At 41.5% G+C, this 13,014-nt stretch overlaps 1 protein-coding gene across 2 annotated transcripts in view; it reads right to left on the bottom strand.

Annotated features, from left to right (window-relative positions):
* Positions 1 to 2,637: 2,637 nt before the first annotated feature.
* LOC115156913 (receptor-type tyrosine-protein phosphatase N2) overlaps positions 2,638 to 13,014 on the bottom strand; it is a 142,441-nt gene continuing 132,064 nt past the window's right edge. For both annotated transcript variants that reach the window (XM_029704735.1, XM_029704736.1), the window contains 6 exons: positions 11,806 to 11,925; positions 11,280 to 11,446; positions 9,023 to 9,076; positions 7,042 to 7,106; positions 4,660 to 4,733; positions 2,638 to 3,439 (listed from right to left, as the gene is read on the bottom strand). In XM_029704735.1, the coding sequence (XP_029560595.1) occupies positions 3,368 to 3,439; positions 4,660 to 4,733; positions 7,042 to 7,106; positions 9,023 to 9,076; positions 11,280 to 11,446; positions 11,806 to 11,925 (552 nt within the window). In that variant the 3' untranslated portion in view covers positions 2,638 to 3,367. The remainder of the gene's footprint in view (positions 3,440 to 4,659; positions 4,734 to 7,041; positions 7,107 to 9,022; positions 9,077 to 11,279; positions 11,447 to 11,805; positions 11,926 to 13,014) is intronic.

Here is a 13,014-nt window from a genome sequence, read left to right as displayed (position 1 = left end):
TGTGCGTGTGCGTGTGCGTGCGCGTGTCTATAAGACAGGAGTCAGTCAGCGTTCCATCCTGTTACTGTGTGGTTGGTAGGAAGTGTTGACAGCATAATCTATAGTCTGAAGTAGCATGAAGCTGCCAAGCCATATGAATCACCACGCAGATTGGAGATCAGAATAGCACCCAGCCAATCACAGACACTCTGGCTGGCAGGGTAAGAGGAGGCGGCCAAGCTAACTGTCAGGCTGATGTGACTTGGAGCTTACTCCACATTGACCAATGCTTTGTTAGTGTTTGTCTTTCCTGCTTATACAGTGCTACTGTTGCTCACAAATCAAATCACATTTTATTGGTCACATACACATGGTTAGCAGATGTTAATGCGAGTGCAGCGAAATGCTTGTGCTTCTAGTTCTGACAGTGCAGTAATATCTAACAAATAATCTAACAATTCCCAACCACTACCTTATACACACAAATCTAAGTAAAGGGATGGAATAAGAATATGTACTCTACCGTTCAAAAGTTTGGGGTCACTTAGAAATGTTTTTATTGTCCATTAAAATAACATCAAATTGACCAGAAATACAGTGTAGACATTGTTAATGTTGTAAATGACTATTGTTGCTGGAAACGGCTGGGTGACGGTTGCCGATAATGGTCCTCTGTACGCATATGTTGATATTCCATAAAAAAATCTGTCGTTTCCAGCTACAATAGTCCCGTTGATGTGGATAGTGTGGTGCTCCCACTGCTGTTCCCTGAAGTCCACTATCATCTTCTTTGTTTTGTTGATGTTGAGTGAGAGGTTGTTTTCCTGACACCACACCCTGAGTGCCCTCACCTCCTCCCTGTAGGCTGTCTCGTCGTTGTTGGTAATCAAGCCCACTACTGTTGTGTCGTCTGCAAACTTGATAATTGAGTTGGAGGCGTGCACGTCCACGCAGTCATGGGTGAACAGGGAGTACAAGAGGGGGCTGAGAACACACCCTTGTGGGGCCCTTGTGTTGAGGATCAGCGAAGCGGAGATGTTGTTTCCTACCTGCACCACCTGGGGGCGGCCCATCAGAAAGTCCAGGACCCAATTGCACAGGGTGGGGTTGAGACCCAGGGCCTCAAGCTTAATGATGAGCTTGGAGGGTACTAAGGTGTTGAATGCTGAGCTGTACCGTACATATTTAGTTCTGCATTGTCTGAGTAGGCAAGAGACCTCACAATACGGTGCCAAGGTTCCTTTGAGAAATAGGATCAGATCTCATGTTGAATAGGTATGATTGTTGTGGAGTCTGTACACAGGTTTCTTGCCTACTCAGACAATGCAGAACTACATATGTACGGTACTGTACAAGATAGTGGTGGAAAGAAAGGGAAAACAAGGTTGCACCCTCAGTAATGGAACTTTATTCACAATAGTTTATCTTCAGTGATAGAACAAAATATCTTCTGTTGGTTTTTGACTAATAATATATACATACAGATCAGTGGAACAGACCAGGCTTCTCTTGAAATAAATGAGTTGAAAGATAAAAGGTTTTTGCAGTATAGGACACAGCATTAACATGGCCCACTTTTTAACTCTGGATGCGTTTCAAATGGTACCCTATTCCTTTTATAGTGCACTACTTTCGACCAGGTCCAATAGGGCTCTAGTCAAAGGAAGTGTACAATAAAGGGAATCGGGTGCCATTTGGAACACACAGCAGTGATAGGGAAAAGGAGTTTATGCCAAAATGTAATAACAATCCACTATTCCTCCTCTGTACTGCCACTATTACTATTGTTCAGAATCGAATGGCTCAAATGACATGATTATATATCCTTGGCTTGTCAAAGTAAATAGTCATCTCCCTGGCTGTCTTAATGGTGACATGAAATGATGGGATGCATCATGTACAATCATATCTTTCGTCGAACATAAGTGAAGTAATATCTGCTAGGCAAAATATGTGACCAGGGTTTCACTAGGATATATTTTGAGGCTGAAGGAAATACTGTACACACTACTGGCGAATAATAGTTTGAAATAGCCAGTCATATCATTTCCAGGTCATATCATTTGCAATTCAGAACATACTGGATGTACAAAACAGAATGCAATCCAACGGACACAACATACATGGAGATTGATATAAGATTTTGGGATTTAAATGGTATGAGTCTTGTCAAAGCACAAAGTGTTGGGGTAGAGCTGACAGTACTCCTGTAGTGCAGATGAACCTGCCAGGTCTACAGCCCCAATTGCACCCTATTCCCTACATAGAGCCCTGGTCAAAAGTAGTGCAATATATAAGGAATAGGGTACCATTAGGGAATCAGATATGGACTCAGCTGTTAATAAGACACATGGACATCCAGTGGCAGTTTCTACTAGCAATAAGGGACCTCGGGGGTTTGTGGTATATGGCCAGTATACCACGGCTAAGGGCTGTTCTTATGCACGATGCAATGCGGAGTGCTGGGACAGAGCCCTTAGCTGTGGTATACTGGCCATATACAACAAACCCCTGAGGTGCCTTATTGCTATTAGAAACTGGTTACCGATGTAATTAAAATAAACGTTTTGTCATACCCGTGGTATACAGTCTGATATACGATGGCTTTCAGCATTCAGGGCGCGGACCACCAAGTTTATAATCACACTTAAGCCATTGTTGCTGCATGTACAAGTTCATCTAGATTTAGAAGAACTGCTTTATTTACAAAAGGACAATATCATACAGGTACACACACCAATTCATAGAACTGCTTTACTTGAGGCAGGCATTAGCATGACTACGTTTAGTTTACTGACATTAGTTAGCTTAGTTTACTCACAATCATCGTCCACAACTTACACTTATTTGCCCAGGTCTCGACAATCTGAAGAAACACATATTGCTTGGTGTCATTATCACTATGGTAACTAGAATTATCATCAGCATCATTGTTATCAGTATTCACTTGACCTAACTGAGCAGTTTTCCTTCTGATCTACATATCAGGGGTTCAGTACACGGGACCAAAGTGAAAAAAGACATCAAACTTAAATATGTCCTATGATACAGATGTGATGACCAATATAATCATTAATCACACATACATAGAGATCTAAAAACAAGATTTTGGTGATTAATATATACCAATCATTTAACAGATCAAACTTTTTTTCAATCAGTCAAATTCTTGATGCACTAAATTGTCTGTTTGGAAACAAGCTCCATAGACAAAACAATAAAGGCGTTATATTGCACATCTAAGATCAGGTCACACTTTCTCGCACAACATCCACAAAGACGGAGAGGTGGAGAGGTGGAGAGGATGAGTTGTGGAGTGGGAGACAGGAGGGAAGGAGAGAGATCACTGGTGAGAGCTGCTGCTGAGGCTTGGTAGTGGGTACTCCTCTCACTGTGGAAGAGCTTTGAGTATGGCGTTCACCTCCTCTGCGACAGCTGTCAATGCAAACTCAAACTGCTCCTGAGGGTGGAGAGAGAGACAAATAGAGAGGGAGAGAGAGGGGAGCAAGAGAGTCAATGTAAAGTTCAAACCAATGTTCTTTCCAGATTATTTAGAAATAGACTCACATTACAGAAATGTAAACACCTGGGGAGGTACAGTACAGCGACTCATGTGAAAGATGGTCTATTAAAGTCCGGACTTCTCTGTGATTCAATAAGCAACCACTAGGGGGAGTGAGACTTGCGTTTACTAACTAAACAAACAACTAAGATGTACTGTGTCTGTGCACCTAAACCACTGACATACAACCCTAAACTACTGACATCAATAGAACTGCATCAGAAATATATTGCAGAAAACAAAGACTTCTACTAATAAAACATGATGTTTTCATCACCATAATAGCAAAAATATGATAGTCACTCATTGTGGATAAACTGTTTAATAAAGGATGGTCGATATGACTGCTGGGGCTACCAATCTAATCATTCTCAGTGAATCCACACTATAATGACTGTTTCCAAACTGGCTGTTGATGCACTGTGAATTGTCTGACCAGAATAAATAGTGTTCATTCTTTGTTTTTAGTGTTGGGGAACAACTTGAGTCCCATTTGAGCTGACACTCTGGAGAGAAAGCTCTGCTTTATGAAACAGACATAAAAGCGTACCTGTGTTACACATCCATCCCACTGTAGACAAGACACACAGCTAACTGAGCTTGCCAGTCTCGCTCTCTCTTACTGTAGAAGTATATAGGAAGCACTATACACCTACTACAAACCTAGCACTACACTAAAGCAAAGGCAATCATTCTGAAGCTAATTATTAGAACTGCACTGCAGACACTTCTTAAAGCTATTAAAGCTACATTTTCAGATAAAACATTTCTACATTTCTTAGTTTTGTCTGTCCTACTAGACTGTAATCCGGGGTGATGTATTCAACTCACCATTTTAAATGAGGTATGGTGGTGATGTACAAAGGCTCTGAGGTACATCATCCTCTTTGAGGAGATTTATTGCGGGGATTGGATGTCAAGATAACTTCTGCTCTCACTGTGTTACATTGTAAATGATTGCATCAGCCCTGCACCAAATCCAGTTGTGAAGAACATCCATTTGTGCACCAACTTACTACGCAATGACACCTGCCTCTCTAGTAAGCTCGCTCCCTCCCTCCCGCCCTCTCAAAAATGAAAGAGTCCATTAGAGTTCCCAGTAGAGGTGAGGACAGTACCTTTGTCTGGACCATAGCCGGCCGCTGGTCCCTCAAGTGCTCCAGGGTGGCAGCAATATCAATCTCCTTAGCACCTGCAACACAACACCAACAACAAATTGGACTGAGTTCAAAGCCAGGAGATAATCCAGGCAGCGTCTGTCAATCTCCTTTTTTACCCGCTCCCTTTGGAACCTCCGCCTTGCAGCGATTGAAAACTATTACATTCATCCCATCTCCACACAAGTGCTACAAACAAGGCTCAGATTGTTCTTGTTGTCTGGATGAAAAAAAGATAGTGGAGAAAAAACTGTCTGGGGAAAAAGACCATGTTTGCAAAGGTATCTGTAAAGCCATGTAATGTAAGATACCGGAATCAGAGTGAGTCAGGGATTTAGCTAAGATTCTTAAAAGAAAAACATAAAAATAAAAAAAGAAATATTTGTTATGATAAAAGCTTTGTCCCCCCTGTTGCTTTGTGAGCTAAACAAGGTGCCCTATTGGCTGTCTCAGTGTCAGGCAGCGAGGGGTGGGGAGTGTCTGTCTGTCTGCCTGTCTGGCTGTCTGCCTGGCAAGCTGCCGCCCAGGTGAATAGCTAGACGTGCTGGCTACTGGACAAGCGGAGCAGCCTCCCTTCCCTGTCTCAGCACCAGTGCCCAGTCAGGCTGGCAGCAGGCCCAGACCCAGTGCCCAGTTGGCACCGCTCCATGCTCCCCTGCCGACCAAACACGGCTGTGATCACAAAGAAGACGGCTATCTGGGTCTTGAACTAATTGGGGCCAGACTACATGATCGCCTGTGTGGCACTGAAAGCCTACCGTGAAACCTCACAGAGAAAGAAATAAGTAACAGAGCGAGGGAGACAAGCACAACACAATTAAATTCATGAGGAGTGGTGATGAAAATAGATGGAAAGAAAATGGATTTGATTCGTTTTCTGTAGCTAACTACCTCAATCCCTCCCACAGATTCCTCAGAAAATCATTCCGGTGTATCAAAAGAGCAAACTTTTTGTTTTGACACATAAATAATAATAATAAGCTAGCTCGTTCAAGCCATTCTCTCTTTCAATATGACAGTTCTTCCTTTACAGTTACAAAGGAGGAACTCCAGCCTATTCGTCCCCAAGAATGGTGCTCGCGCAGTTCTACGAGCACCACACTGATAAGTTCTTCATTTTCTGGGAACTAACAATCGTACTATTGTGCTGGTTCTAATAAACCAGACTGTGGAGGAACAGTATAAACGGCTCAATTGAGTTTCCCTCGCAAGATTCCCTTCAAGGAGGGGAGCCTGAGAAGAAAGAAGAGAAAGCCCCAACTCCTTATGGGAGCTGTGAAAGAGACAGAGCCGTGGCTAGCAGCTGGACCCTGGGCTGAAAGCACTCCTGCACTTGTGCTGACGATTCTTAAGTTAGAGAGAACATTACAGCAGGAGAGAAAAAAGAGTATGTTAAAAAACCTGCATAATTCTCAGCCTCCGAATTTACAATTTATTCCTTGGGAGAAAAGGAGAGGGTACAAAAAGAGACGAGAGAATGATTGTGTGTCCAAGGGCCTACAGGTCCTTTGATCAGGTTGAGGGAACGCTGTCGCTGCAACCTGGGCCTCCTGCTTCTCAGGAGACAGACAAAGAGGACCCTAGCCCTAACTGGCCGGGCCCAGATTCCTCCCCGGCATGGAGAAAAAAAAGCCTTTGGGCTGCCTCACAGCGTGACAGCCTGGGAAAAGCCCCTCTCAGCAGGCCTAAGATGCCTGCTTTGGCCTTTGATATTTCATTAAGGCCAAGGTCACAGCACCGGTCAGAAGATTTTGCAATCACTAATACACAAATGTAAACGCACGGATGCACACACACACACACACACAAACACATACACACAAGAGGCGAATAGGTCAAGAAAAAAAGAGGGGGGAACCTGTGTGTGTGTGTGTGTGTGTGTGTGTGTGTGTGTGTGTGTGTGTGTGTGTGTGTGTGTGTGTGTGTCATGCTGAAGCAATTGGTGTAAGGTGCTTTTCATTTGAATAGAATAGCACATTCCAACATAATCCGCATGCGAGTCTACACGAACACAATGATGTATAGTTTGTATAACATTCAAATAAACATCATGAACTGATCATAACACATTTACAATTTGCTTGATGTAAATTGGCAAAGTAGGAACTCTCAAACTACATATCTGAAATAATAATTGTGATTGGGAATACTGCCTTTGGAAAATATTAACCCCCCAAATCTCTCCATCTCCATTGATCATTCATACAGTGAAGCTGCCCCCCCCCAGTCAGTCACCCTCTAATGCATTTCAAGACCCACGGCTGAAAAATGGCTTTAATGTTGCCATGGCGATGCCTCCACCACAGAAGCGTAAAGAGAAAATAAAAGCTGTCTGACTCCCACCTTTAGCCATCTTATTGAGAACCATGTCAATCAGAATGTATGTTCCACTCCTCCCGGCGCCGTCGCTGCAATAGAGAGAGAGATAGATAGAGAGATATAGAGATAGATAGAGAGAGAGATAGAGAGAGAGAGAGAGATAGAGAGAGAGTTAGATAGAGAGATAGATATATAGATATATATATATATATAGAGAGAGATATATATATATAGAGAGAGATATATATATATATAGAGAGATATATATATATAGAGAGAGAGAGAGCGATAGAGAGAGATATATATATAGAGAGAGAGAGAGATAGAGAGAGATATATATATATATATAGAGAGAGAGAGATAGAGAGAGAGATATATATATATATATAGAGAGAGAGAGAGATATATAGAGAGAGAGATATATAGAGATATATATATATATATATATATATATATATATATAGAGAGAGAGAGAGAGAGAGAGAGAGAGAGAGAGAGAGAGATTGAGAGAGATATATATATATAGAGAGAGAGAGATAGAGAGAGAGAGATGAGCATCATTAGCTATGTGTTATTGTTTTAGTCAACACAATTGTTCTTATAGCCCTAAAAATGAAAACAAGTTGTTCATTTTGAATGCTGATATTATTTGTTTGATATTGTTTCACTTCCAAAAAGCGTGCCCTGCTTCCATGCACTTATAACAGGTTACAGTATAGAGGACAGTTTAATACTCTGCATGTTTTATGAAGGGGCTGAACAACATCAAATCATGATCATTTTGGAATAAAACGGTTGTTTTGGAGATTAAATATAATAACAGGAAAAAATGAACCGTCCTCAAAAGTGGCAAAGCTGAAATATTATGCATTCCTTTTCTTCACGTTGCTGGTGAAAAACTAAAACACTCAGTATAGAGATCGATGTTGTCTGTTGAATAGAGAGATAATATTTACACTATGCATTTCACTTATGTCTTTCCATTTCTAAATCTTCTACTTCAACTGGTGTTGGCTCTGTGAAAATAAAACCAAAACCCCTAAAAAAAAAAACACGAGTGGTGTGTGTACATACTCACACAGTCTGTTGTGTAGCTGAACACACTGGGCAGTGATAATTGAACACAATCCCACTGCAGTATACAGGATGTGCATCCCAAATGGCACCCTATTCTCTTTGTAGTGCACTACCTTTGACCAGGGCCCGGTAGGGCCACTATATAGGGACTAGGTTGCCATTTGGGACACAGACAGGAACTCAAGGGGGATGCTGCTATCTATGTCTATGATCTGAGGTCTGCAGTATGTACCTACACCTAGCAACGTCTAGCACAAGTCATTATGGACTGATCAAAGATAATGCTGGGGACAAACAGCCTCGCAACACAAAAAACACGTCTTAAGAAGTCTGCCTGCCTAGCCTGGCCTGGCTGGTCTGTCAGAGCTGAGCAGAGAGAGAGAAGGAGAGAGCCTTGTGATCTGTCTGCAAGGTGCATCTATGTATTGTAAAAGGCTCTAGCTATTCAAATTGTGTTGCTTGTGCTAATGATTATTTGAAAACTGAAAACACAAGCTGTAAACTCTAAACTATATTACAGGTTTGATATATATTTGGGAACTGTGGATAGGAGTGTATATTTATTTATATTTTTATTTTACCTTTATTTAACTAGGCAAGTCAGTTAAGAACAAATTCTTATTTTCAATGACGGCCTAGGAACAGTGGGTTAACTGCCTTGTTCAGGGGCAGAACGACAGATTTGTACCTTGTCAGCTCGGGGATTCAAACTTGCAACCTTACGGTTACTGGTCCAAAGCTCTAACCACTAGGCTACCCTACACAGTATAAAAGGAAAACACAGTGATTCAGATCTTTGCACATCTATTCAAGCCATATGACTCAGAGAGACGGAGCAATACTCATAGATGTCAGGCCCAGTACAGACACACGGTATAATGTGTTCCATCATTTACCTCTACTGAGGTACAATACTGTTTATACTTGCCTGCAGTGGACTATTATAGGACAAGACCTTCCCCGGTAGCACTTGTTAACCTTTCTGCAACAGAACAGACAGACATAAAGCATTATAAACATTAAATCCCAACATCAAAATTCTATTAAATATAACATAAAAGAGCACACCCAGTGATTGAACCAATGTTACTCTCATTTAGGCTTGGTTTTAACTGGGCAACACTTCTCAAATGAATAATGACCCGATAGAAATGCATTTCTGTATATCAAGAACAAGTCTACATCAAGGTAAAATATTATAATGATACTATGGAGGAAAGATACATCCCCTGTCAATCAAAGACATTTAAATAATAAATCCACATTTCACAATCATAATTAATAGACTGACTTAATGAAGATATGCCATTGCAGTGGTGATATATTGGATTGTGGTAATGAGGTGTGATGGCTGCTGGGTAAAATGCCTGTCTACATCCCAAATGGCAGCCTATTCCCTATTTAGTGCACTAATTTTGACCAGGGCTCTGATCAAATGTAGTGCACTATATAGGGAATAGGGTGCCATTTGAGACTCAGGCCCTGTGACCGCCGTGCATTAACCTTGTACAATTAAAGACATTACACAGTGGCGAGACGAGACACACTCCTGCCAGCAGCACCGTACAGCAGCCCTCACATTGTTAACTAGCTGTTGTTGTGGGGGTGAATTATGCTGGACCAGATCTTTTGATCATGGAGCGCAAGAACTACAATGTTAAAGGGGTAGCGGTGGTGGGGTTTAGGGGGTCACTTACTCCCTTAAAAGTACACTAAGTAGGCTAATGAGCTTACTGAAACATATAGAACTAAATAAGAATTCAACTTCCATCTGTATGTATACTACAGTACTTATACATTTACATGGGGCAGGAAACTGAGTACTTAAGCCGAGGATTTGTTTCATGCTCTCGCTATAATCCCCAATGATAATCTCTTTAATAAATTGGATTTAAATGAATAGTATTCCTTCATCGATCAAAAGTAAATTGACAGAAAATGTTACGCAACAAACCAATTCTTTTCACAATTCAGAAGTCCCGATCCCACAGATCCCACCATGAACCAAGTTACCATAGGACAACAGCAGATCACCAAATGGGGGGTTGGTTGGGGGAGTAGTGGGGGAATTCAAAGGAGGGAGTCGATCCTTAGAGAAGTTAAGCTTATAGAGAGTATCAGTCAGAGGAAGTCAAGCAAATCATGAGCAAGCAAAAGGTGAGAGGTCGTTAGAGAGAGGAGAGGCTGAGGAGAGAGAGGAGAGGGGTAGGAGGAGGAGGGGGGTTCCGCAAGGCCCCTGGTTGCAGAGTCACAGTTTCCAATGATCACTTTTGTGACTATGCAACTGGGCTCATATTACTAGCTGCAACATCACAAAAATGACACTGGCAACCGCTAATTAGCTGGCAACATAACAGAAGGAAGAACCAAACCAAAACAGGTAGGTAGCTATGAAACTGAAAAAAAGAGTGTGCTGCTCAATCAGAAGTAAATCATGTTAATTAAATACATGCCGGCATACAGAGAGAGGAATTAGCTAGCAGTTTATGTTCTCGAACCCTCAAGTGTGATAAATGATGTCGAAACCACAAACCAATATTCAGATTCAAGTGTTACTGCAATAACATGCAATAAGAAATTGCAATAAGATTCTTATTGCACATGCAATAAGAAATTGAGCGAGAACTCATTATTTCCCCTCACTATTCCTTCACCTGTGATAAAAGACAATATTTCTACACTCACCACAGTTGGTGGTTCGATGGCAGTATATTTTCTTTGACCACATATCCTGGCCCTTGTCTTTCCCCAGAAGATCTCACCTCATGAGTGTGCACCACAAATACAATAACACCAGGCTATTTAACATCACACTACTCAGACTTGTTCTGTTATTTGAAAGTTTCCTCGGTGGACCTTAGAGAGCAGCAGGGCTAGCAATAAAGAGATTACTGAGTCATAGTAGTGACAGTACTATACGAAGACTGGCATGTAAAGTGGGAGGAAAATAAGAGAGAATATGAAAAAGGAACCAGAAGTTTAATACCACAAATTACCTTATTGATACCATATCAATCTGACAATAATATGGTTGCAAAAATCTGGTATCTTTCCCCAAAATTTCCAGGTAACTTTCCCCAGATTCCTTCAGGCTTTCTGGAAAATCTGGGCATTTTGGGAAAGTTCTCCGGATTTTTGCAATTTTCGATAGTGGTGAGGGTAGCCCTGACTCTAGGAAGTCCTACCTGCGGAAGTCCAGGAGTGTCCTGCTGGACTCAGGGACGTTCTGGTTGAGCCAGGTGAGGAAGTGGAACTGCGTGACGGTGCGAGTCTCGTTGGTCTGCATGTTCTTCAGGTAGAAACTACGAACCAGGAAGTCATCACACCAGATGTGCTCCGACACCAGGTTCACCTACAAAAAGAGGAAGTGATGTCAGAGTCAGAGAAGTAGAATGAGTTCACATGGTGTAATTCTATGGTCAGAGTTATCTCTGAACACACACATATGCATGCCATTATAAGTGCACTAGATTTTAAACACGTAGTGCACCTTATAGAAAGTTTGTATTAGTGTATTAAATTATATTAAACAGATTAATACAATTAAAAGTGAGTCCATTTACAAAACAAATTATGCTGAATTACTCTGTTACACAAATCAAAACGACTATAACCATATTTCAATTGAGAACAGACAACACACACAACTACAATAATGTAAAACTGGTCTATTTGATCAAACAGCCGACGTTGGATAGCCAGGCCTCGTACCTCATAGATGTGGTAAAGGTTGGACCCCTCGTCAGGCCAGTAGTGGTAGCACTGTTTGACTCCGCTCTCAGTGAGGGGCGTCAGCATGACAATGACCACACAGCCGTTCTCCCACACCATCTGCACACAAAAGACAGAGAACCGCCATTTTGTCACACGGCAACGCCAGATAATTGCCTCGTGACATGCCTACACACCCGCACTTGCCTCTCACTCACGCTACTCTATTCAGACGCTCTCACACACACTTTGAACCCCCTTTTATGTAGGAGCCCATTCACTCGTGTCACAGGAAACAGACAACACAACACAAACAAGAATATTTATTGTTCTCAATTTCTTTGGAATAAAACGCTCGATTAAAATAGTTCATTATTATCCGTTCATTCATCTTATTGAGTCGTCTGCATCTAAATTACAGTATCATCTACTTTCCAAAAGACAATTGGTAAAAACACTGTTCGCTGCCGCTGTGAATTTATTAAAGTCCTCGAAATGGTTGCATTTGTCCAAACTTGAACAATAGTAAAACAGTTTGGTGAAGAAAAAAAATAACAGCTACATGTCTAGGGGTTGACGGTGCAAATTAGCCCACACTAAAGCATGACGGTACAATGCATCTGACTGTCAATGTTTTAATTGTATCTGTCCCTCAACAAATGAATACATTATCGTTATTGAGACAGTCCCTCTCCCTACTGTGTCGTTCCAGAACTAGGAGTGTCTGTGTAGGTGGATTTTCCCCGCTGACATACAGCCGGTTTATTTGCCGTTGGCCAGAAACTAGATAGGCTCCAGAGAGCCATTGGCAGGATAGAAAAGCAGCAGGCAGGTTAATGGAGCTAATAAAACATTATTGTTACAGTCATCAGATTACCAGGATGCTTTCACCTATGGCTCAACATTTAATAATAAAGATACTAATGAAAGTAGATCCTCTTAAAGGGGCCATCAGCAGTTGCTACATCCAGTTTGGAACTTCTAAATGAATAAGGTGCATGTACCCATTGATTCTAGAAGAATAGAACTTCTAAATGAATAAGGTGCATGTACCCATTGATTCTAGAAGAATAGAACTTCTAAATGAATAAGGTGCATGTACCCATTGATTCTAGAAGAATAGAACTTCTAAATGAATAAGGTGCATGTACCCATTGATTCTAGAAGAATAGAACTTCTAAATGAATAAGGTGCATGTACCCATTGATT

The sequence above is a fragment of the Salmo trutta genome, chromosome 21, assembly GCF_901001165.1.
Source record: "Salmo trutta chromosome 21, fSalTru1.1, whole genome shotgun sequence".
Taxonomy (NCBI): domain Eukaryota; kingdom Metazoa; phylum Chordata; class Actinopteri; order Salmoniformes; family Salmonidae; genus Salmo; species Salmo trutta.
The sequence above is the reverse complement of the archived record's forward strand: the minus strand, read 5'-3'. Positions and strand labels throughout refer to the sequence as shown.